The sequence below is a fragment of the Astyanax mexicanus genome, chromosome 7, assembly GCF_023375975.1.
Source record: "Astyanax mexicanus isolate ESR-SI-001 chromosome 7, AstMex3_surface, whole genome shotgun sequence".
NCBI lineage: Eukaryota > Metazoa > Chordata > Actinopteri > Characiformes > Acestrorhamphidae > Astyanax > Astyanax mexicanus.
The window spans coordinates 28,741,140-28,767,021 of NC_064414.1; the positions used below are offsets into that span (position 1 = coordinate 28,741,140).

Below are 25,882 nucleotides of genomic sequence, written 5' to 3' on the forward strand. Positions count from 1 at the left end.
CCTCTCTCCCCCGCTTGGCCCCTTGTTTAACCTCGTGTCCTTGGCCCTGTAGAGGAGGAGTCCCAATGCCCTCATAACTGCTTAAGTCCTGTAAAAATTAGTAAAATAATAAAAACCCTGCTCCAGCCTGGCTAAACCTCAGTCTGTGGAAGTGTTGCTGTGCTGTAGATTAGCCGTCTAGGTAGGTTTTTCTTTTTTTTTTCCTTTGCTAATTGTGATCAGTGAAAGTAGTCTGTGTAATCTGTTACTGTGTTAATTAAAAGCAATAGCTTATCAAAAATGTAGTTAATCAGACAAGATTTGTTTGTGGCCCAAAGTTTGGTTGTTTAGTTGTGCATAGGAACTGTTTAAGTAATGGGAATCATATTAGCAACAATCAAAGTTGCTAAATAAAGCTAAAATACACTGAAATGCCACATCATGTGACAGGAATTAGTGTCATCTCCCATGGCTTTTCTCATATCCCACCTAAGCTAATCAGTGCTGCACTGTGTGTGGATGTGTTGTTTTTTTTATATAGAGTTGCTTGTGTTTTTGCATTGAAAGTTCTAGCCAGTCACCACAAAGTGCAATCATTAACACCCACAGCACTGTCTACTGTGCGTGGTAATGCCTTCTATAACGTTTTCCACAGTACACACATGACACTGTGGATTGAGAAATGTTTTCTGTCCACACAACTTTGGATAGCCAATGTCTCATCCATCTGACACTCACTAGCAGGCTTTATACGATTATTCACGTTGTTTGTCATGAGCACATTGGGCAATGTTCAAACACACTCACAAGATATCACCTCACAACACACAATACAGATATGGGCATTCCCAAGACATCCCCTGAGGTAAAGCAAAAATTCATGATTCAGTTATATACTGATCTCATGACTTGGCATAGCAGTGTAGTCTGGCTTATTTGGTGTCTAAAATCTGTTAAAAAAGAGTAAGTACAAAATTTAGGAAGCAAAATGTCTGCTATTGCTATTGCTTTTTCTGCTATATAGTGTGCTTTTGTTCATTTTAACAGACACCAGCATGTCACACAGCGTTAGAAACCACATAAAGTCACCAACAATATCTTGGCTGATCCGAAACTTTTGTCATTTGTGTTTTAATGGGGAAAATAGGGTAATTCGATATTTTGCAGTCAAGAATTACCAGGATGTGGATCATTACCGAGTACTGTACAGTTAGGCTGCATTTCTGAGTATGATGTATAGTTACATGACGTATAGCTGCACTCGTACCGTATACCGTATGACGTATAGCTGCACCGGTGAGAGCGCGTCCAGGGAGTCCAGTCGATAGCAGACTCTACATTCAGTTACCTGTGGCAGCAAGTCGATCGGTGGAACTCTGCCAGAGCTTGGAGAGGAAAATGGTGGGGAGGGGGGATCTGATTACAGCACAGGTCGTAGGTCCACAGCCCTGGGAGCTGAAGGAAAGCAAGAGAACTTCACTTCCGCAAGGCCGCGGATACACTAACCTATAGATCTTTTCCCTGCGAAGCTCTGAAATAATTTACTTCTCTGTTTTAGTTCCGGTGTTCCTGTCTCAGCATTCTGAATGGGTTTCCGTTATTCATGCATGCATGCATTATTTCTATTCAGTTTTTCCAACTGAAAAAAGGTCAGATTTTCCATTTGCACCTATTTTTACTTTAATGGCACTTCCCACTGTAGCGTGGTACCTCTAATGTGCATGAAGCATGTCTCTACACATTTTTAAATTGTGTTCCAGGCTGCTGTGTCAGGCATCTCACTGTTTGATTTAGTGGGCCATCTTTTTGCCATTATTCTTGCACAGTGACTGCATTTCATTTTCACAAAGATCATAAAAGAAGGAGAACAATATACATACTGCAGTTTTTCTTTTTATATTTTGTTTTTCTAGTGTCAGACATTTTTGGTATGGGAAAAAAGATATTCAGTTCTTTTAATGCCCTATTGTACACGTTCGCTTACTTGTGTTATTGTTGAAGAAATGCTTAAAATTGCTTGAATAAGAGATAATGCACTGTTTAAAGTTTCCATGCTTGACATATGGGAGGAGATGTCTGAGGAGAATACTGTTGAACAAAGAGAAATGGTAGATTGTTTCCTGGTAACATGTACAGTACAGTGTATAAGGTTTTAGGTATTTGTGGCCCTGTTAAACCCTAATATAAGAATAAATATAAATAATATTAATACATAAATTAAAATAGTGGGTTTGTGTTCATCTTATCTATCAATATCATATACAGCTCTGTAAAATAATAAGAGACCACTTTTAAATGATGAGTTTCTTTGATTTTACCAAATTAAAACCTCTAGAATATAATCAAGAGGAAAATGGATGATCAAAGCCATCAAATCAAACTGAACTGCTTAGATTTTTGCACCAGGAGTGGCATAAAGTTATCCAAAAGCAGTGTGTAAGACTGGTGGAGAAGAACATACCAAGATGCATGAAAAATGTAATTACAAACCAGGGTTATTCCACCACATATTGATTTCTGAACTCTTAAAACTTTATGAATATGAATTTCAGGTCTGAAAGCTCTGCATCTTTTTTGTTATTTTAGCCATTTCTCATTTTCTGCAAATAAATGCTCTAAATGACAATATTTCATGTGGAATTTGGGAGAAATATTGTCCGTTGTGTATACATAAAACAACAATGTTAATTTTACTCAAACATATACCTATAAATAGCAAAATCCGAGAAACTGATTTAGAAATTGTTATTTTTAGATGTTATTTTAATCCAGAGCTGAGTATATTTGTTGAGCAGGTAAATCAGACAAAGTGGAACCTTTGTAGCCTAAATAAACATTTTTTTATTATTATTTTTTAACGCCAAAAATTCAATGTCGCAATTACTGTCACTGTTAAAGTACCTTGCTTAGAGTTGCTAGGGTTGCTGCAGTTATCCCGAATATTTTGTTCCAAAAAATCAACTGTGTTTAATGGGGAAATATTACAATAGACCTTTTGTATATATTTTGTATTTTGTATACCTCTTTTTAGCAAAAAAATAGAAAAGTTAGTAACCAATAGGTAAGCTATTTCCAGCCCAAAACATAAAGCAGCATACCGAGTGTTCTTTTCCTAAACAAACTACTGAACACACACAGGCAGCTGTGGCCAAGAGCTGTTTCTGTTCCTGCTCCATAGTTTCTCTACGTCTGTTCTTGTAAATTTACAAAATGTAGCATGATGGGAACTGGAATCTAATTGTAGTCATTGCAAAATCATAGTCTGTGACTAAAACCTACAAATTTGCTTAAGATGTGACAAAATGAGACTTTAGTCCAGGGGTCACCGATGGTATTCTTAAAAAGCCGGTGTATCTGCAGATTTTAATTCTAAATAAACATCAGATCACCTGATTCTACTTGTTTCATTAGCTAGTCTCAGCTTTTAAACAGTTGTTTTTTTATATAGGATGTGCCTTTGCTTAGTAGTAATAAAAACATACATCCTCTCCGGTCCTTTACGAATAAGATTGATAAACATGGCTTTAGTCTTTTAAAAGTCTTTTCAGAGTTTTTTTTCTAGGTCTTTCAAAGCTTCTGGCGAGCATTTGGTGCCTGAACATTTGGAACAGTTCTGCATTCATTATTTAAGAGTTTGTTGTCATATACACAGTATAAACAATATTAAACTAGACACAAAAATAAATTAAAGATTTTAGATAAAGAATAATGGGTATACAGTACCAGTAAAAGGTGTGGACTTCTGATTTAGTTTTCCTGCTTTTTATGATTTTTAACATTGTACATTTAATATTGAAGACTAAAGCTATACAGGAACACGTGCTGAATAATTTTGTAAACAGAAAGTGTTAAATAAACCAGAATATGTTTGATACTTTAGATTCTCTAGGTACCACATTTCACTTTGAGGACAGAGCTGCACACACTTGGTATTGTCTTCATGAGGGAGAGTTACCTGGAATAGTTTTATCACTGTCTTAAAAGAGTTCCTGGAGGTGCTGAACAATAGTTTCTTCTTTTTTCACACTGTGAATCTCCAGCTCATCCCAAATCCCCTCAAATAAACCATCTCAGTTAGGTTTAGGTCAGGTGATTGTGGAGAAAAAAACACTTTTATTTGTTTACTATGGAATAGCATATGTGTCCTTTAATTGTTTTCATGTCTTTAGTATTAATCTAATAATCTAAAATCTAATCAAATTCATTAAATGAAGAGAAACTGGTGTTTTATAAATAGGTAGTTTAATAAATCTGCTGTGGGATATGCAAAATGCATGCATTAGTTTAATGTACAGTACAATTGTCAAAACAAATGTCATGAATTGCATTGTGCATAACTGTTAAAGTGGAAGGCAGCAGCAATAATTATTGTATTAATATTATTAGTTGTGCGTGCAAAAATGTTCGTAGAGACGTGTGTATGTTTGTATGCGTTTGCTGGCAGTGGGTCAACATTTGAGTCGCTGGCGCATATATCAATAGTGGTATATGTGTGTGTGTGGTGTGTGCACAGTATGTGGCCAGAGTTCAGTCAGTCAGAGTGATGGTACAGATGGAGCGGTGTCGAACCTAATGGCTTGTGGGTAAAATCTGTATGTTTAAATCAGAGTATTCCTAATATTTTCAGGGCTTAGAATAGGTATTTTTCTTGCATTTGCACTACTAGTGCTGGGCAGTATACTGGTTCATCCAGAGGGGAAATTAAAACCGGTGTATTTTTAACATACCATCATACCGCTAGAAGCACCGCCAAAGAAGCACACTGACACACCTCGCTAGCTTGTTCTAGCCAGTTAGCATAGCAAGCTAACACCCTGGAGTGACGATAGCTCTGTGGAGTCAAACACTCCTTCCTGCCTGGAGAAACATGAGAACAGCACTTTATCTGAGGAGCTCCTGCTGCTGTTCCTACCCATATGAGCGTTTTTTATCAGCAATTATTCACACAGAAAGAAAGGAATGGAATCGCGCAATTAAATCACAGCTCGGAAAAAGTTCCTCTCGTCCCCCAAATGAGCCCAGAAACAGTTCCGAGTATAGAATCATTTATTCAGAAAAAGTGATAAAACTCCCTATAACTCTCAGGTGCAAAAAAGCTTTAAGAGCAGACACTATATATATAAAAAGAAACTAAATATATTAAAACTGTAGCTTGAAGGATAATACTAATGCACACTACATTTAATTTAATTTAATTTAATTTAATCTAGAATCAAGAATCAAGAATAACATATTGGAAATTGATATTAAACTTGTGGCTTACTTGTGCAATAGAGCTTTTGAGAAATTTCTCTTTTGAATACTTAAAAATTGAGTATTTTAGGTTTGTTTATAAAAAATAAATATTTCGTTTTGTTAAGGAAGCCGTGTTAAAGTAGTTTTTTATGGTTATAAAGCTTATAATATACTTTTTGTGCTGGTTATGTACAAGTATACATTTGAATGTATTCACGTACACTCAGACCTGAGAACTTTATATTTTGAAATTTTGTGAGACAAAATAAATTCAACACTAATCAAAGCCTCAATTTAAAGCCTTAGTGTTTTATATTATATATACTCCAAACAGCACAGTAAGTCACAAACCTGTATAAAAGCCCAGTCATGAATCTTCAGAATCTTGAAAAATCATGTGATACACATTTTTGGTCATTTTTTGCCCAGCACTAATTTGCACTTTAGCTCCTTCCCAGTTAATTCCCTTTTATATTAATGTGAAAATACCTGCATAAAAGTGGCTTATGTGGCCTCTTCTACTTCCTATTAAATTTGAAGGTTGATAGTTCGTCCAAGCAAAGCTAAAACTCAGCTATAGCTAAAATGCTCTGTTGCCTTCGTCTCTTGGTCCATTCATGCTTATAGTGAGTCACAGAGCCAGGTGCCTCGTGAAGGCTGCTTTCGAGGGGCCAGGTGAGGTTTTCCGTTTCCATCTTCCTTTTCTTTTTTTTCAGATTTTCTTTCTCATGCAGTACCTTACAAAGCCACGTGCTTTAAATATAGCAGAAGAGCCGATCTCAGTGAGCCCGCCTGAGAGGGTTACAGCAGCACTGGGCTAAGCTAGGGCATGGGATCAGCCTCGCATGGGATCAGCACAGGCCAAAGAGCAAAAGTAGCATGTGCTCCTAAGTCAAAGCTCATGTATGGCCTTCTCCATGTGTATTTCCATGTGTTTGTGTGTGTGTGGTAGGCTGTGCATGGCTGTGTTTGTGTGGGTTGGTTCTACCAGAGCTGATGTTGTATGAGTGAAAGCATTCGCATGGATTGGTTTGGAGAGGGTTGATGTAACAGGGGTGCAAGAAAGCATTCAGAGATGCTGTGAGGGTCATAATTTATACAGCTCCTGCAGTTGTACTGGTAGCTAACTACGCTTGTTATGCAGATGAGATGTTATGTGCGTATGAGAAGAATGTGAGGAATATTTTCGCAGGGGGAAGATAAGTAGTAACTGTATGCTGGGTAACCCAGTTAAATTGCAAAAAATGTTGTCAATGTCGCGCTCTATTGAACATAGGCTCTAGTTAGTACATGAAACTGACATTTTCAGAATATTACGAATATGAATTTCTAGGCGGAGGACCCACTTACACTCCTTCACACAAGTGCGTGTGGTTATATCCAGTGTGGATATCTTTAGCTTGTTGCGGGTTTCCTCTGTGAGCTCGTTTAAGCGCCTCTGGAAGTGCCCTGAACTGGAGGTTATAAAACAGGTGTCCAATTACGCCACTGTGCTCGCTGTTCATTGACAGCAAATCCGGAGGTCACAGGCGCTAGAGCGCTAGAGCCTGGGACCAGTTTACCTGAGTTAGGAAGAAGGATAAAGGAGAAAAGGGAACGTCTTATGTGTGCTAATTGGATTGAGTGGCTCTAATCTCCAAGAATCTGGGAGTGTGTGATGGGTTTAAGATGTTCTGACTGATGTAAGGTGGTGTGGTCGGGACTGATGTGCTAATATCATTGCATTAATGCCGGCGCAATGCTTTTAAAAATAGAGCGGATCATTAATTATTTATATTCTGTGCCTCAGATAAAGTTGAATTTTGGCACCTTGTCCTGTTTAACAGCTTATACTGAGTTTTTTTCTTTTTTGGGAGGAGAGCGGATTCTATTTGGTTTATTCTTCTGTTCATTTGTCATGCCGACTGAGCCAGACGCTCAGTTTATTCATTCGATTTAGTTGCTTATTTGCTCTGTGTTCCTCTCTTCTCGGCGGGCGGGAGAAAGTGTTTGCCAGTTTGCTGTTTATCAAATTACATTCATTCATATTATTCACAATCATTCTGTGTCTCGTGAAGACTTGACCATTAACACAGCAGAAGCAGCAGTCAACTGGATTTGAGGCTGTGTAATATACGGTGAGCTCTGTGGCTATTATTCTGCGAGGTTCGTCACCGGGGTCTTGTGAAGTCTGCCGACTCATCAGCTCTCGGAATTGGGTGGAGAAATGAATTGTCCCTCGCTATCTGAATACAAATAATATCGGTGATGACAAGCGCTAAGTGGCCTGTTCCTCTCCATTACTCTCAACTCTGTGTGCTTGTTAGCCACAGAACTTCCTCTGTCTGCAAAGGAGTGTCTCTGTGTGTGTCTGTGTGTGTCTGTGTGTGTGTCTGTGTGTTTGTGTGTCTGTGTGTTTGTGTGTCTGTATGTGTCTGTGTGCGTGTCTGTGTGCGTGTCTGTGTGCGTGTCTGTGTGCGTGTCTGTGTGCTTGTGTCTTTGTGTCTTTGTGTCTTTGTGTGTCTTTGCGTGTCTTTGCATGTCTGTGTGCGTGTCTGTGTGTCTTTGCATGTCTGTGTGCGTGTCTGTGTCTTTGCATGTCTGTGTGCGTGTGTCTTTGTGTGTCTTTGTGTCTTTGCGTGTCTGTGTCCGTGTGTGTGTCTTTGCATGTCTTTGCGTGTCTGTGTGCGTGTCTGTGTCTGTGTGTGTGTCTCTGCGTGTCTTTGTGTGCTTTTCTGTGTCTGTGTGTGTGTGTGTGTGTCTTTGCGTGCCTTTGTGTGCTTTTCCGTGTCTGTGTGTGTCTCTATGTGTCTCTGTGTGTGTTAGAGATAAAGCAGGTTTTGTTTTATCTCTTGTTCTCTATAGGGCTGTGTATTGGCGAGTTTGGCGATACGATATGTATCACAATACCAGTGTTACAGACATTAAATGTCTCAATATATTGTGATACTGTAAGCAAGGCAATATATTGTACATTTTCAGAAAATAATATAAAAATACACATTCGCTCCATAATTTAAATCTAAATCTGAAGTTATTTGCTATTATAACAGTGGGATCGAACGACAGCTTACAACATTGATATCTAGTAGTTTGAGTTTGCACCTGAATGATTTTTGAAATTGAAAGTCAAGACTTAAATTAGGCTGTGTTAGTATGTCTTTGCTTTCATAATAATGATAACAAATGATTGGAATACACACCCAAAAAAGCATTTTACTCACCATTGTCTTTAAGAACCAGATGTGCTCTGACTTTGGCAGATTGGCATTTTAACAGCGCAAAGCTTCTGCACTTCTCAGCAGAGGAAACTGACCTGTGCGTTAAGGCTGCACAAGCAGGTCAATTATGGGAACAGCAATGTAATTTTATTTTGTTTATTGTTAATATAAAGGTGTGCCCCAGCGTTGCCAAGATAGCAATAAGCCAGAAATTTACCTGAACACACCTCACTTCCTGACCACCGTGTTTATTGGCGTAGATACATTTGCAAACTTAGTAGCTATTGAAATGACACAGGTTCAAGGCATGAGAATAGACTGTTGGCGGGGTGTAAGTTAGCAATAGGCATGTAAGAAGGGGCCCCATGTTTCTGAATAGTGATACAATAGATACTTTAATGTGGATCAGGGCAATATGACAATATTGTATTGAATCGAGATTTGTTTTCTTATCGTATATGTTTTTTTTGAGCATATCGAGAATGCAGTATCTGCATTGCTTAAAGAACATTCACCCAACTGTACAAATAATTACAGAAAATATTTTAAAAATCATGCTTAATTACATGAAGTGCAACAAAAAGTCAATTCAAATCACTGTACTTTGCATGAGGAAGTATTTGAATTGCTGTTTTTAAGAATCTGCCATATTGCTGTTGCATTTTATCTGATATTGTGATAAAAAAAAATTAAGTAACTATATTTAAAGGCACTTTGACACTACACTTTATGTATCGATACATATTTTTATTACATCCCTGTTGATCTCACTGTCTGTTAATCATGTAAAGCCTTGACCGGATAAGGCCAGCATGGAAATAATCATTACCCTGCTCAGATCTTTCAATCTGAAAAGCTGTTCCTCAACACAAACATGGAAACTACTCCTGTCTTCTGTCTTCTGTACTCCTTATTAACGTCCCCGCGCCCTTCCCTCTCTGTCGGGAATGAATTAAGGGTCGTGGAGGATGGTTGGCAGATGTGTTTGTTGGCGGAGGTCTACGCTCTGCCGTTATAAGGTGTGGCTGGGTGTTTGTTTGCTATGGCTTGGCTGCTTTATCTGCTTAAGCTTTGTCTCATAATCTGCCTGTAGGACAGCCAACTTTCGCAAGCCTATACACAGAAGTATTGAATAAACTCTGTAAGGACTTAGCAATGCACAGAGGGAGGCAACCGGCCTCGGATCTTGTTTTTCCTGTTGATGAAATAATGAAGAATCGGTTCCAAAACCCAGAAAGATCATGTGTGTCACTGAACCTTTTATTTTTCTAAGCGTAATTCTAAAACCAAAATAAAAAGTTTAAGTAAAGTGCAGTCCATCCCTGATTTTTACTGTTTGCTGTCTGTTTGAAGTGCTTAAGATTGACGTGAACTGCTTTCAGATTCACTTTGAACAGCAGCACTTCTCAGCAGCACAAGGGCACCATCAGCTTCACTACAGGACTGCTTACATTGGGGCTATTTGTGCTTTTAACCATCACAGCTAACTTGTTAGCTGTTAGCAATGGGTTCTGAATCACAAATGGACTCTCTGTGTGTGTGCTTCAGCGTGACACTGAGGGAATAATTGTGTGTCCTTGGTTGTGACCGAAATGGCTCCCTACTCCCTCATTAGTGTTTAGCTATGTAGGTAGACATTATTTAGTTCACTAAATAGTGGTGAAAACAGGAGTGAATTCGGACACTTCTTTGTCATTATCATGAGCCTGCACCTGTCGCTTAAACACACACACACACTCTGAATTAAAGTTAGTGAAGCTCTGAGCTAATCATGGAGTGATCGTCTCTCTGACTGTTATATTTACACTGTTTAAAAAAATAATCCTCCTCCATGAACTACATGGAGAAGCATCTGAATTAAACCGTGTACACCCGCTCGCAATGTTGCCAGATTGGGTATGCTAAATGTCCAGGCATGGAGGAAACACTGTGCTTTGAAGTACCAAGTGTTAAAAGTATAGAAATTTGAGTCAAATTTGATAAGTGTTGTATTTAGATATACAGAGCTTCCAGTCCTGCTGATGGAAATTTGAATAAGCTGTGTTGGTTATTATGTTATGTATGAGTATTAACTTCTTTCATTGCTTGTAAGTTTATTTTTATGTACTGTAATTACTTTTTTTGGTTCTTGTGTCCTATGATACTCTAAAAACATATATAATATACACATGCAGATAAAATTATTTTAAATATATATATATATATATATATATATATATATATATATATATATATATATATATATATATATATATATATATATATATATATCATTGTAATTAGTGATATTTAAGGTAATGTATTTTATTTAAGTTCATGTTGTAATAAACCCTGTAACACTGTTGATATGCTGAACACTAGCTGTTTTGTTTTTGGGCAGTTTTCTCTGCATTTTGGTGGATTTGAAACACGTTTTATCAGTGAATTGGGTTTACCTGGATTCCACTGTAAAAATCTGGCAACCCTGGTGGCTCACTGTCCGCTCCATTTGAGGGCTAACTGCCTATTGCTTAGTAGCGAGACGGCTCGCGTAGTACGCAGCGATGTTTACTATAAATCATGATGCATTATGGGAGTTTTTAGTGCCCTCAAAATCACGTTCCAGTTCCCCCTTATGATTTAAACACTCAAAGAAAAATGTCCGACGTACTCAGAAGTGCCCTAAATAGTAAATAGGGAGCCATTTCAGTCACAGCCCTTCTCTAAGTGGACTCTTTAAATCAGATGGAGGAAGCCGAGAGTCCAGAAATGAAGCCCTTCAGGACTTGTTTGCATTCATCCACTTTATTCACTGCGCAGAGTTGCTTAGCTTTCCATCAGCAGCTTCCTGCATTCTGTCCTTCCCATCTTCCAGTAGGCATCCCCATCCCTGGTTCAGCAGTAACAAATGTCTCCAGCTCCTCCCTCTCTCTCAGATGGAAGGCTGCTGTGGTCTCTCTCTCTCTCTCTCTCTCTCTCTCTCAGGTTTGATTTAAAGCCATAGCGGGATTTTGTGCCGATTCTATTGATCCTGCTGGGAGAAATGAGAGAAGTGTCATTGCAGAAATCCTACACGGGGAGGGAGATGTTAGATTGGATGTTTGCAGCATTGATCTGAATGCAGGATAGGTGCTGGGCTGTGATTAGTGCAGGCAGTGGAATCATGCCCCCATGTGGCGGCAGCTTCTTTCTGCACACACACTGAAGTAGGGCGGCACAATGGTGTTAAAAACAGACACTGTGTTAGTAGTAATAATGCATATGATATTAGGCAGATATAATGTAATGAAAAAAAATACCACTGTGTGAATTTTCCTTTTGAATTACGCAGCAGACGAAATGTAATGTTTTATTAAATTAATAATTAACCTCACATATCTTTGCACATCCTGAGATGTGACTGCTGTTAACATCCACATTGTTTTACTTGTTTGTGATCAGTTCTTTTTCGAGAGCAGTAGAGGAATGCATCTAACACACTACTTTATAAATCTTTTTTTCTGTTAAAGCTTCTGTTAAAGAGTGAAGAGATCTGCCGCAACTTCTCTGCACAAGGTGCCTGGCAACAAATTCAGTGACCAAAAATAGAAAAAAGAAACAGCAGCACTTGTCAACAAAAAAATATCCAATTTATTAAAGAGAGACCAAAAAAAAAAATTACCAACGCGTAAGGCTGTCATCAGGGTTAAAAAAACAAGAGTTAATAACATATCAGTTTTTATAAAAAACTTGATTACAAAACAACCATTGAGAACACTCCCAAGTACTGAAGGTCACACAATTAGCCAATAAGAAGCTGACAGCTCAATCTCACAGGAGAACCACTTCTAATTAAAACTACTTAAAAGTCCTTCTGAAATTTACAAGCACAGTTAGTAATCAATTATTATATATATATATAAAAAAAAAAAAAATAAAAAACACAGCCAAACTGAAAATCCAGATGCTAATTTCCTCAAAGTCCCTAAAGAAACTCTTTTATTGTAAAATCCTTATTCATACTTCTAAGATAAAACATCCAAAATTATTCTCACTTTTTTTCTTTTTTTTTGCACTGAATTACCCACTCTTTGTGTATTTTGTATTTGTTCAATCCCCAAACATTTAAAGAAGAAATAGATTGACCTTTTTCTTTAAAATGCCTTGCCACAGAGTTAGTTTAATAATTTCTTGCAATTGAGCATCTATGTTCTGTAATTCTGTCTTTTAATAGTCTAGATTTCTCTCCCATATTCCACTTTTAGTTTCTGAACGAGTTTCTCTGATTTTGCTAATTATAGGTATATATTTCAGTAAAATGAAGATTGTTGTTTTATTCTACAAACTACAAACAACATTTCTCCCAAATCCCAAATAAAAATATTGTAATTTAGAACATTTATTTGTAGAAAATAAGAAGTGTCTGAAATAACAAAAAAGATGCAGAGCTTTCAGACCTCAAATAATGCAAAGAAAACACATTCCTATTAATAATGTTTTGAGAGTTCAGAAATCAATATTTGGTGGAATAACCCTGGTTTTTAATCACAGTTTTCATGCATATTGGCATGTTCTCCTCCACCAGTCTTACACACTGCTTTTGAATAACTTTATGCCACTCCTGGTGCAAAACCTCAAGCAGTTCAGCTTAGTTTGATTGCTTATGATCATCCATCGTCTTCTTGATTATATTCCAGAGGTTTTCAATTTGGTAAAATCAAAGAAATTCATCATTTGTCAGCGGAAGATAAGCTGTAACTACTCTTTTTTTATATATATTTTTAGCCCTCTTAGTGAGAAGTCACCTCTTAGAACATGCCAATGTTTCATTAGTACGTTTTTGATATCCATTGTTTTGGAGTATAGGAAGTACAATAAAAAAGCTAAAGAGCCATGTACATTACATATAATATAATAAAATACAATCCTTGTAATGAATCACTAACCATCCCTAGGGCATCACGTATTCCCCACCAACCCCCAACCCACCCAAGATATCTCTCTGTATACTAATATAAATGTGTGTCTATTTATATACATTTATATATGTGTACACACATGCATACACCTATAGTCATCTGATCGCCCACATTGTGATAACAATTCTGAGATGATACACTGAGCAGGTGTCTTCCTCATTTCCATTCCCATTTTTTTCTCAAGATCCGACCTTCCTGCCCTGACAGTTCATATTCATATTGTATGTGACCCATATCTGTCATGCATACATAACAAAAAAAACATATGTTTTGTTCAGTTCCTTCTGGTTTCACTGTAGAATAAGCACCATGTATAGATGTAGTGGGAAGTAGTGGGATGGAGAAAGACCATGTATGTAAATTTTAATCTGTTTTTTCTTATTGCAGCTGTAGAGAGGTGACAGATCTGAATAAACGGAGAAACATAAGTGCTTCCAGACAGGAAAAAAAATAGACACTGAGCAGATCACACAAAAATAGGGAGGGATCACTGTAAATCAACAGAATGCTGTTATTGAATACCTGATCGCCTATATACAATATATTTTTTCTTCATTAAAGGCAATGGTTCAAAAGAAAACCGTCTTACAATGATTGTATATCGAAGATTTTATAAAATAGTGTTGTATAACCATAGTTTTAAATAAATGGTCTATGATACATAGCCATGTGGTCCACAGTTTGTTTGTTTTACCAAAAGGAAACATGAGATTAAATGAGTGCAGCTATGCAGATCTCAAATCTCAAAAAAATTACATTAACAATATAAATTCCAGTAGAGTAATATCTATATCAGGTCTAGTTTTAGTAAGAACAGTGGCAGTAGACCTAAATGTGATCTCTCTCAGGGTTCTCCTTAATGAGGTCAGGACATTAGCCAAGATGCAGCTGATTACAGAGAACCATCTGATTACACCAGCAAGACAAAAGACCAGCACTGAGGAGACCAGCATTACCAAACACTACATTTTCTAGTTTTCTCATTAAAACCAGAAGGGTGACTACATTTTTTGTTCTATAAAGATAAGATACAAGCAGTCTCATTTATATAAAATAAATCATGTAACCAGACAAAGAGCCAAGTATTTCATATAGAAAGAAATACTGCCTTACCTAATCAACCACTGAAGATTCTCTCCCTTTTCTAATGTTATATTAATACTGTTATAAGGGAGTTTCAGTGAATTTCTCTAGAACTGAGGCTGAGTGCAGCAGTATTAACGTTAGCCGCTAACCGCTAACCGCAGCTGTAGCTCTTTTGCTGTTCAGAGGCAGGTATATTGGAATGTAGTCTGTGTGTTTACCGTGTTAAAACTAGCTACATTTGATGAACCGCTAGATGATAGCGCCCTGGTTTACGGGAACACTTAGGGTTCCTTAGTCTATCGCTGTCAAGTGCATTTACTAGCGCTAACTGCAGCTGGCTAGCACTGCTAATCGGGGCTGACCAAGCACTTGCTAATGCTCACTCTGGGACAAAATACTGGAATTCCAAGCTCACGTTTGACTTTTAAAGTTGTTTTTTTTTTATTTTTTTTAAGAATTACAGTTTTGTTACTAGTGTTGCTTAAAATGCGCCTTATAATCCAGTGCATCTTATGTATAAAATAGACCAGAAAATAGATGTTTATTGACAGTGTGCCTTATAATTCAATGCACCTTTTAGTCCAAAAATAGGTAGTTTTTTATTAAATTAGATTATTAAATGTCGAATGCCAGACCACACAATAGAAAAGCTCATACAATTATTCATTTAAAAAATATAAAATTGTATATTATAAGCATATTCAACTAAAATCTAATGGGATGGGTTGCTTATGGTGGCCCAGTGTCTTACTAAAGCCCCTTTTTGTATCATAAACCAGAATGTTTCTGGTCATTACCCGGGGGAGCTGTGTGTGTAAGTTAAACGCAAATGTCCAAATCAGTTGTACTGGAGATTATCCATACATTATCTTGCATCATCTACAGAACAAAGTCTGAGTAATGTCCGAATAGAACCATATGTAATGAGAGCAAGTCATTTCCTACAGAATTGTCAGTGGATGCATTGTTGATGTTTCTCATGATTCTAATATGTTAATTCTGCAGAGTACTTTGAGTACGTTTACGAGTTGCATGATGTGCTACACAGCACTGCCCCTGATCTAAACCATACAGAACATTTCCTCTAGTAAGAATGCATCTGGCATGTCTGTATGACATAAAAAAATGGCTAAATACATTATTTATGTTATATTTTTTCCTTTAATTTGTCACCTGTCTATATTTACGACTATATATATATATATATATATATATATATATATAATATATATATATATATATATATATATATATAATTTTTTTTTTATATCGCATGAAGCTTTGTCAAATTTAGAAGAGATATAAGCAATGTGGGTGCATTCTGAGTAGATCTGTCACAATAACAATTTTGATTTGTACAATATATTGTCACAGAATAAATTGCAATAAATAAATAAAAAGTATGTCAGTAACATAATGCTTATCTAATAGTATGATAAAACAGTTCAATATCATTTAAAGAACAATTATTATTATAATTGAATATAATGATTTGTTAAAATCCTGAACAAATAAAATATACATTCAAGAAAATCAGTGATACTCTTTCATGTTAAGAATGAGCAATATTGAGGTCACAATTATTGATGATCTCAATATTGTGTATTATGTTTTTTCTTACATTATCTACCTCTACAACAGGTAGATATCGTAATTATCATGACAGGCCTAATCCTGAGAGACCTAGCGCCAGTATTTTTGTAATAGATGAAAAAATGAAACTAGGCTAGAAACTAGAATCTGAATGTGTTTGAATGAGCAATCTACTGTACTCTCTTTGGAAACACATGTAGTCTCTTTATGTAGTTACTGCTGAGCTTTTTCATAGCGTGTGCCTGTGCTTCCTCCCTTTCTTTTATTCTTTCTTGTTTATCAGTTTAGTGATGCCTGTAACTGGAAATGCTGTACAGAATCATCAAGCTGGCAGAACTGGCAAAGACTTCAGTTCCTATCACAGCGCGTCACATGCTCACCCTTCACTGGTTAAAGATAAACAAGTATCAGAAGAAAAAGCTTCCAACATGTTTGTGATCAGTGCCGTCCTGCAGCTCCACTTCAGAGCAAAGCTGTGAATCTGCTGGAGCTGCTTTGCCAGTCTGCTGTATGTTTGTGTGAAGTTCTGTAAGCTCTGGAGTGTGAGCGAGCTTAATTCTCTCTCTCTATGTATGTGTGTGTGTGTGCGCAGGATCTGTCATTGCGAGGGTGATGATGAGAGTCCGCTGATCACGCCGTGTCACTGCACAGGCAGTCTGCGCTTTGTGCATCAGGCCTGCCTGCAGCAGTGGATCAAAAGCTCCGACACGCGCTGCTGCGAGCTCTGCAAGTTTGAGTTCATCATGGAGACCAAACTGAAGCCTCTGCGGAAGGTAACACACACACACACGCACACACACACACCATGCTAAATAAACACACAGTCATGCACTATTAATGTGCTTTGATCTGTGAGAGTACAGATGTGTGGTATGGTAAATATACTAAGATTCGGGTTATCTACACCCACTGGCGTTTTACAGGCACAGCTTCCATTAGGGAGCCCAATATAGGTATCTGTTTAAAAACTCTTAACGATGCCACTGTACCCAGCTCACTACTACCAATGGCATATTTGAAAGTAAAATTCAAATAAATGTGGAGTAAATTTACTATTATTTTTTTCTTATGTGCTTTTCTTCTCTGCTAATGGTCTTATTCTTTTGGCAGATAATTTAGCTTGATTTAAGAAATAACAGATAATCTAACTTTTGTCAAAATGAATAAAGCCAAAAGAATAATTAAGTAGGTTAAATTCTAAGAAATAGCTAAAAAAAGATCATTTTCCTAAAATAAGTGCTTTAAATAAGTCAAGTACTTATTTGAATAAATAATCATATAGTGGTGCATATGAATATGAAATAAATAATGTGTATACATTATAAATGTCATATTCAGGCTAGATTTATTATGAATTTGCTTGCTCTCGTATCATTTATGTAGTTTAATAAATCATCATACCACTAAATTTTGCACAGAACGTATGAGAATAAATAACGTGATGTTTAAACTTCAAATATTTTTACAATTATTGCTGTGTGAATTTAGTTACACTACATGGATAAAAGTGTTCTTTCATTGTTTCTTCCAAAATCAAGGGTTTTAAAAGGAGCTTATCCTGCTTTTTATTATCTGCACCAGAGAATCTTATACCGTATTTTTTTAACTATTTAACATACCTTTAAAAAAGTTAACCTAACCCCCCCACCAACACCACCACCCAGCGATGAGACCTGCTGAATTAGAAGGAAAACATGGCGACACCCCTGTTCCTTACTAGTGTTGCTTAAAATGCGCCTTATAATTTATTGCGCCTTGTGTTTGAAAATAGACCAGGATATAGACGTTTATTGATAATGCGCCTTATAATCTGGTGCGCCTCATAGTGCGAAGAATACGGTATTAATAATATGATTTATAATTATCTAATATTTGTATACAGAGACAGAGAGAGTGTGTTTGTGCTTTTACACATCCGGGTCAGTAAGGGGTGCAACTTAATGCAGCTAAATGCACTGATTAGAAGCAGTGTCCACAAACATTTGGACATATAGATTTACGTATAGCTTTACACTGTATAGATAGTGTACATTTCTTATTTCTACATGTTTAAGAACCTCTATCTCATATCTGTACATTAATCAGACCTACTTTAACCAAGGAAGTGATGTAAAAGTTCCTCGTTCCTGCTAACATCCCAGCACCTCACAGCCAGTAAAGACTAAAACACTGCCTCCTTCTCGGTGGGCTCTAATGATTAAATGCTGATTGTTTATTAGTAGAGGGAACAAAATGCAATTCCAGGCAGTGCCATTATTAGTCTTTATTGCCCACCGGTTCCTCTTTTAATTAAATTTCCTGTGTTGGTTGTCTCTTACAGAGCAGCACGTAGTAAGTCTCTAGCCGGCGTGTGCGCTGCCGTGAGCTTTCAGCTCTAATAGGCTGCTGTAATATATTTAAAACCAGGTGCCTACGAGTTACACAAGATAAGAATATAAGCACAATACAGAACATGGACATAACTCCAGCATGCTGTGACCCCATTCTCTCCCGTTTGGGAATGCTACAGTGCTGTCTGACTGATTTCTCTTCCCATAATGAGTGGAATGTAATGGGCAGCACAGAGCAGTTTGTCTTCAGTAGTTATAAATGCCCTACTTTTAGCTTGTGGTTGTTTCCAGTTTAACATATAAATTCTTGCCTATTAGTGGTACAGGCTGGAGCCCATCTGCTCAATAAACATCAAACAATTAAAAACTGTGTCCTTCCCCTTTTACAACCATGTGATTTCTTTTGTAGGTTTATGTAAACCAGTCAAATCTTATGATGAAAATAATGTTATTGAATTATTGAAAGGGGTAAACACGCATACATTCAAATATATTGCAAATCATTTCACCCAAAAGGAATCAACCAACAGGAATGAAACATCTGGTGGGTAGGCGTGCCATCTACTGTAAGGTCAATGGTTTAATGTTGTGCGTCAGATACATCAAGAAGGCCAGATCACTTTTGGTCTTTAAGGGCATTTTTACACCTGTAGTTCATTTCTATGGTCCAGATCAGTTGATAAGTTTGATAACTTGGAGCATTCTCTCCCTATATGTTTGGTTTGGTTTCACACAGGCACAGACCTAAAGGCACCAAAATATGCACCAATAAACCACTCAAGAACATTGTCTCCTCTGATTGGTCAGAACGGTCTGACGCATAAGCAAGAAGTTTCTGTGTTTCAGTGTATATATCTGTGCAGTTTAAAGCTGCATTAACACTGAATGCAGTGAATGCAGCACAGACCACATGTGTAAACAACATGGAACATAGACAGCGGTTGTTTATAGCTGTGGTGTAATAACTTATAATATATTAGATTAAACTGAGACCGAAAACGTTCTCACAACAAGCAAACTGAGTTCATTTGAGACCGGAACGAGACCCCTTCCACTAGCAGATCAGAGTGTGATTCCTTTTTTCACGCCTGCTCAATTGAACCGCACTGAGGGTACAAACGAACCAGAGTCCGTTGTAACCGGACCAAAATGTGCAGCTGGGAAAATGCCCTAATACAGCCACTATGACAGCCCAACGCAATGTTAATGACGTCTTGCCCTATCTTTTCTGAATGCACATCCACATGCTGCCTCCGTGTCAAGATCTTGCCATAAAGACACAAATAATTTGCTATTGAAAGCCACATTGCCAGACCTATCTCCGATTGAAAATGTGTGGAATGCTGTTTGACACACTAATAACACTCCACCCCTACTGTTTCTACTAAATTTGCAGGAACTGCAGGATTATTGTAGGACACTATTAGGAACATCTTCAACTCCATGATCAAGAGTTTCCATATCAGTACATTTAACATTTTTATATCATTGATTGTTGGCAGTAATCTTTATCTTCCTTACGAATAGCATTGTAATCCATCTCATCTTTCTGAGTGTGCAGCCATTTTTGCAACTTTTTCTTTAACTAAAAAAGTACATAAAGAAACGGAATGTGCTAGTCTTGCTCGCTGGCTCTGTACATTATCTTTTTCTCAGTTTGTGCTTGGAGTGCGGCCTTCATCCTCACATTTTCAGAAGATATTAGCTGCCCCCCGTGTGATCAATTATTCAGTACCAAATACATGGGGTGTCCCGATCGACGCAGAAGAGCTGATCTTCAGTAGTTTTCTGGGAGAGCAGGATTTTAAAGCACTGGGTGGTCCTGGTTTGGAGCTGTGGCTTCTCTGAACACCAGCTGCTTAGAGCAGACGGCTTTTATGAACCTCACTGCTCTGCACTTGATCATTTATGAATGTAAGTAAATGTTCTGCCTACAGTAAGCTTTAGAAATGAATCGCGGTTCTTTAGATTCCTGACTGAAGCTTAAAAGGCTGATTATGTATTGATATAAAGAGTTTCGAATGGCTGCGTTTTAGCAAATGGAATGTATTGATTGAGTGTTTAGTAGGGCTTTTCTGAGCAGCCGTGAATGCACAGGCTCTATGGATATGAGTGTTTGTTCTTCAGGGCTTCTGGATAGACGCAGAGAAGTGCTATGAAGCTGTTGCTGCTCCGTGATCATCCAGACAAATCCCCATCAAATATTTATAGCTGTGTTAGGAGTGTAAAGACTAGATGAAATCAGGTCTTTAGGTTGGATTATGTGTCTCTGGATATTTTGCGTTGTAGTAGAAGTTCAGCTTGCCAGATAGACCAAGCGGGTTCTGATTTAATCCCCATTTGATATGGGAAAATACTGTCTATTGTTATTGTTCAGTACTATTGTAAGATATTCTATGCTAGAAAATGCCTCAAATGCTAGGAATTTGCTAAGTATCATTCATTCTAGCAATGTAAAGACCTTTAGACATGTCTTTGGACCAAATAGTTCTTTGCGGTTCAATTGCAACACTCTATATGGTCACTGTTGGACCAACATCTGGCACTTGTTCTTTATATTGTTTTAAAAATGTTATCGTGAATGGACTACAAGAAAGGTTCCAAAATACTTTGAAGTTTAGAAATGTAGAACTTCCCACAGACAAAATACACAGTTTTGACCCAGATAAACATTGCTGCACATTATCTTTAACCCACATTATGGGTTTGCTGGATCATGTGGATGCCTTGATTCATTAAGCACACAAACAACATGCATTCCACAAAAAAAACCACACTGACATACCACATATCCTAAATCAGGAACCAGTATCACGTTCCAGTGCCTTTGCCGCTGCTTATGATCACTTCCACGTGCTGCACTGCACACTGTGGGTGGTAATGCCTTCTGTGACATATTCCTTATACGCACATGACAGTGTGAATCAAGGAATGTTGGCACCCACTATCAGGCCTTACTGGAACTCTACACCCAGCTCAAATTTAAAAAATGCTAAAGAAAAAACAGGATAATTTGGGAGTGTCACTGGGTGATGTATGGGTTTAGGGGCAGAGCAGGAGGAAGAGCTGATTGGCTGCAGCAACAACAATGTGCCTCTAATAGCAGTGAGATGCAGATGGTTTTATTTTTGGATTGATCTGCAAATTGTTATGTGTCCGCATACAAAAGTACACGGAAACATCATCCTCACATATAGCACGGTTGAACCTGTGAAGGCGTTGCAGGGGTGCTCCGAGTGATCCAGCAGACTGAGGCGCTGCCACTATGATCGGGAGATTGGTGGTTCGAATCCCGTTTATGTAGCTTGCCATCAGCTACTGGAGCCCTGAGAGAGCACAACTGGCCTTGCTCTCTCTGGAGGCTTAACCTTCTTTAAGGTTAGAATTGGTTTAGGACTGGTATGTTTACTACTTCAAGGGAAAACATTTTGGCTATTATTGGGAAAAATATGTTTTAGGGTTTAGTGGCTCTTTAAGGGTTAAAGACACGTGGCTTACAATAATGTTGTTCGCTCTTTCTCTCTCTCTCTCTCTCTCTCTCTGTCTCTCCATTTGTAGTGGGAGAAGCTGCAGATGACAGCCAGCGAGAGGAGAAAGATCATGTGCTCCGTCACTTTCCACGTCATTGCCATAACCTGCGTGGTGTGGTCACTGTACGTTCTGATCGATCGCACTGCAGAGGAGATCAAACAAGGTCAGTTGTCCTCCCCCAACCCCAACCAACCCCCTATCGACTCCTCATCAGATCCCCCCTCCCTCCAGATCACCTTCACATAGACCCCTTTTTGTTCTGCTTCTGCTCATTCAGGTTGTTACACTAGGTCTGTTACATCCCCACTGAATTTAGTGTAGGTCTTACTTAACAGAGCACAGTGTGGAGAGTTAATGATGTCCCTCATCCAGCTGCAGCTGTCTTGTCTTCTTGATAAATACATGCCTGTTTCTCAGGATGTTCCTCACCTGTGCTTACCCAAAGAACACACACTCTTTATCTGATAGTCATCACGCTGCATTATACATGCAGCTTATATAAGTGGCTCCTGCAGCTATGTACAGATGTAATTAAAGTGGAAAAAGAAAGTACAGCACCCTCCCCACTTGCTCATGCCTCCTACTGCTACCTGTAGCCCAATAGTAATAAACTCTCTTTAACCATGCAGCCGGGAGAATACCAGGTAAAACTCTTTCTCCTTTAACATCCGATTTGTCTTTTTTCTGACTCTGATTCTTAGTCCACTTATCCAAATGTCTAATCTTTCCTCTTCTTCTGTCCTCAACTGTCTGATCCCCTGCTCCTCTCTCTGCTCAAATGTCTCGAATCTTCCCTCTGTTCTGCTCTCCTTTCAAATGTACATGCTAGAGTTTGATTCACCATTTCAAGCCTTAACTGCTACTCACTCCCGGGGAAGAGTTCTTGCACAGTCTGAATCATTTCTGTATGCTATGTGTGCCTGCTTCATGCTGATGGGCAAAGACAGTTCCAAGCATTAATGCTACTTTATCACAGTCCAGACACCTGATTTCTCTTGATTTCCCACTTTACCTGGTGCATGCATTTATTATGCAAGACAAAACATTGATTTTACATGTGACTGAGAACTCCATGAACATAAATTTAGGTCATTTCAAGCCAGTGCAGTTTTCTGTAAGATTTGATGAGCTTTAAAACGAATTAGAGTAGATGAATAATTTTAAAAGTATTGATGAAAGCATGTGAAAGTTCATTGTGTTAAAGTATATCATATTCAATGCATATTTTAGCTTTACACCTCTATGTAATGAATTTATAATTAAACAACATATAAATATATAAAAAAACTCATATTAATGAATGATCATAAGTTAAATAATAATTCTTAGAAGAAGTGTGACGTTCATGGTTTCTGCCAACTGCTGCACTATTTGTTGATGGTAGACACCAGAAACAGGCATTGAGATTTCTATATTTAAAACATTTAAAAGGTTAAACATAATTTAAATGAATGAATAAATAAACAAATACTAAATCATCAAATTATGAAATATCTGATTTGAGCAGAATCAAGCATGATACAAAATAAGTCATATATGCAAAGTGTTATTTAATGTATCATTTTAATAATTAGTCAAGAGGTCAAATAAATGTTCCTATAATTTTAAGGAAATCAAAATTTCTGTCAGTTATTTATTGTATCAGGCATAATTTTAAATAGTTGCTGTCCTGGTTGCAGCAAGGGATGAGAATGAGCGGATGCATATTATTAATACAATATACTGAAAACAAATGACAAACTGAAAATAAACACAAAAGAAGAGAAACAAACTGACTGAACAACTAACAAGAGACAAAAAACTGGCAGTACGTGTCGACTAGCACTTACGCCTTGACGCATCCTCGAAATTTTAATTAGGAGAAAGGTGCCGCATGCCCCGGTGCATGCTGGGTTGCTTTACATTGAATGCAGCCCCACCCTTGGCCAAAAAGTTCAGCAGAGGTCAACTTTATTCAAATTTATTCGCCTGCTGTGCTGCGTCCAGCCAATCCGGGAACAGCGGGCATAAGACAGACAAGGAACACCTGGGGAAGATAATGTAGGGATTGGGTTACAAATGAGACAGGTGAGAACACTAATGAAAAGGCAGGTCTAGGCTGGAGACAGAAGACACAAACAAAACAAAGTGACAGACCAAAAGAGAAATAGAACAGGACTGTAGAAAAATTTTAATTAGTAAATTAGATGTTCTGTACAGCTTGTCCATCGATGCAACATTTTCTTTTAATATAACACATTTGTGAGTCAGTTAGAAGGTCAGTTAGGCAAAGGCTGTAGCCACAGTGCATCCTTACTACCTGATTATTAATTGTGTGTATGGGTGGTAGATTATTCAGCTTACCATTCAGTAATAAAAAAAAAAAATCACACACACATGGATCAATCAGTGAATTCTGAAATTTTCTTACTATTCACTAGTTGCATAAACAAACCAATTGTTAGTACAAGGACCAGCAAATAGGTACAAAGCCTGTGTGATCAATGACCCACAGTTTCACAGTGGCAACCCAAAATTAAGAGCTAAATAAAGAGCTGCACTCACTTTGTGTGCCACAGACTGGGCTTTGCATTTAAGTCTTGGGTTGTTATTACAGCAGATAGCTACTATTTCTGCTCTCTGTGTGCAGCAGGCAGTCAGCTCTCCGATTAGGCTCATGTATTTTATTATTTAGTTCTTTTGGGCTTTTATCAGCCATATTTCACACATTCTGTCATGTTTCTAGAACTACATACTGTGACAAGGAAGACCATTTGACTGACAGAGGAAAAAGGTCAACCATAAACTGTTGTTTTACATGACATTTAGATGTATAACAGGATTAAAACCAGGGCTAAAATAATAATAATAATAAAAAAAAAACACAGTGTGAGTCACTATTTCACATAGCATTCCTCTGCTTATTAATACAACTGTATATAACTGATGTAGTAATACCTGTTGCTATAAGTAATCTAACATGTTGCTAAATGTGTGGATTGCCCCTTAAAATTGCCCTGCACTTCAAAATAAAGTTGTTTAAAAATGTTTCTTTCACATTTTTAGAATAGAGATTTGCACTTTGCAATTGAAATGAATGAATGTCAGATTTACTAGTTTACTACTTTATTTCAATAATTCAGTTCAAAATGTGAAACTCATATATTATATATATATATATGTTACCAGAGGTGGACAAAGTACAGAAAATTTTTAATTAACTAAAAGTACCTTTACTTTGCTAAAATTCTACTCAAGTAAAATAAAAGTACCCATCTAAAAATCTACTCGAGTTAAAGTAAAAAAGTACTCAATTTAAAATGTACTTTGAGTAAAAGTTACATAGTTACTTTTAATTATTTGATGTAAAAAAGTACAACAAATCATAAATTAAATTGTTTTTAATGAACTATTATTTTACATAATAATTTGGACCTTTCAGGCAGTATATGTTCAGACCACCCCATAAAACATTTTCAAGAACAGGTGGCACAGATTTCTATAATCCATTTTTTTTCTTTACTGTTAAAAGGTTATGGTCATATAGGTGACTATAAACTGTATTTTTACAGTTTTACAGGTCATTGTTATATTTTAACTTGCAATTGCTGTGCTTTAACTGCTATTTAAATGTTTTAAACATTCAAGCAGATTGTTTAATGATAAAAATACTTACCACCACATGCTTTCACAGGTTTGATGTGGAAGTTTTGAAAGCTGGCGGCTCTGTCCGGCGAGGCACATTTTGCATTGCATGAGGACGTTATTGCCTCGTTATTCCACGCGCGAGCATCCGCGCCAATTATTGTTATTTTTTAATTCAGACAATTGTTTTTTTCCCAGCATTTTATTTTTTACTCGGTAACGGGGAGTTTTCCAATGTAGCAAAGTAAATTACTTGTGTCAAAATGTACTTGAGTAAAAGTAAAATTACCTATTTTAAAAACTACTTAAAAAATTACAAATTACTCATAAAATCTGCTCAATTACAGTAACTTGAGTAAATGTAATT

General features: G+C 37.3%; 1 protein-coding gene across 8 annotated transcripts in view; it reads left to right on the forward strand.

Annotated features, from left to right (window-relative positions):
* Positions 1 to 25,882, forward strand: part of marchf8 (membrane-associated ring finger (C3HC4) 8) — a 202,556-nt gene that overhangs the window by 168,300 nt on the left and 8,374 nt on the right. For 6 of the 8 annotated variants that reach the window (XM_015603359.3, XM_022684883.2, XM_049481024.1 and 3 more), the window contains 3 exons: positions 16,623 to 16,803; positions 21,919 to 22,054; positions 22,521 to 22,535. In XM_015603359.3, the coding sequence (XP_015458845.1) occupies positions 16,623 to 16,803; positions 21,919 to 22,054; positions 22,521 to 22,535 (332 nt within the window). The remainder of the gene's footprint in view (positions 1 to 16,622; positions 16,804 to 21,918; positions 22,055 to 22,520; positions 22,536 to 25,882) is intronic. The other 2 variants (XM_022684885.2, XM_015603358.3) reach the window with 1 other exon arrangement.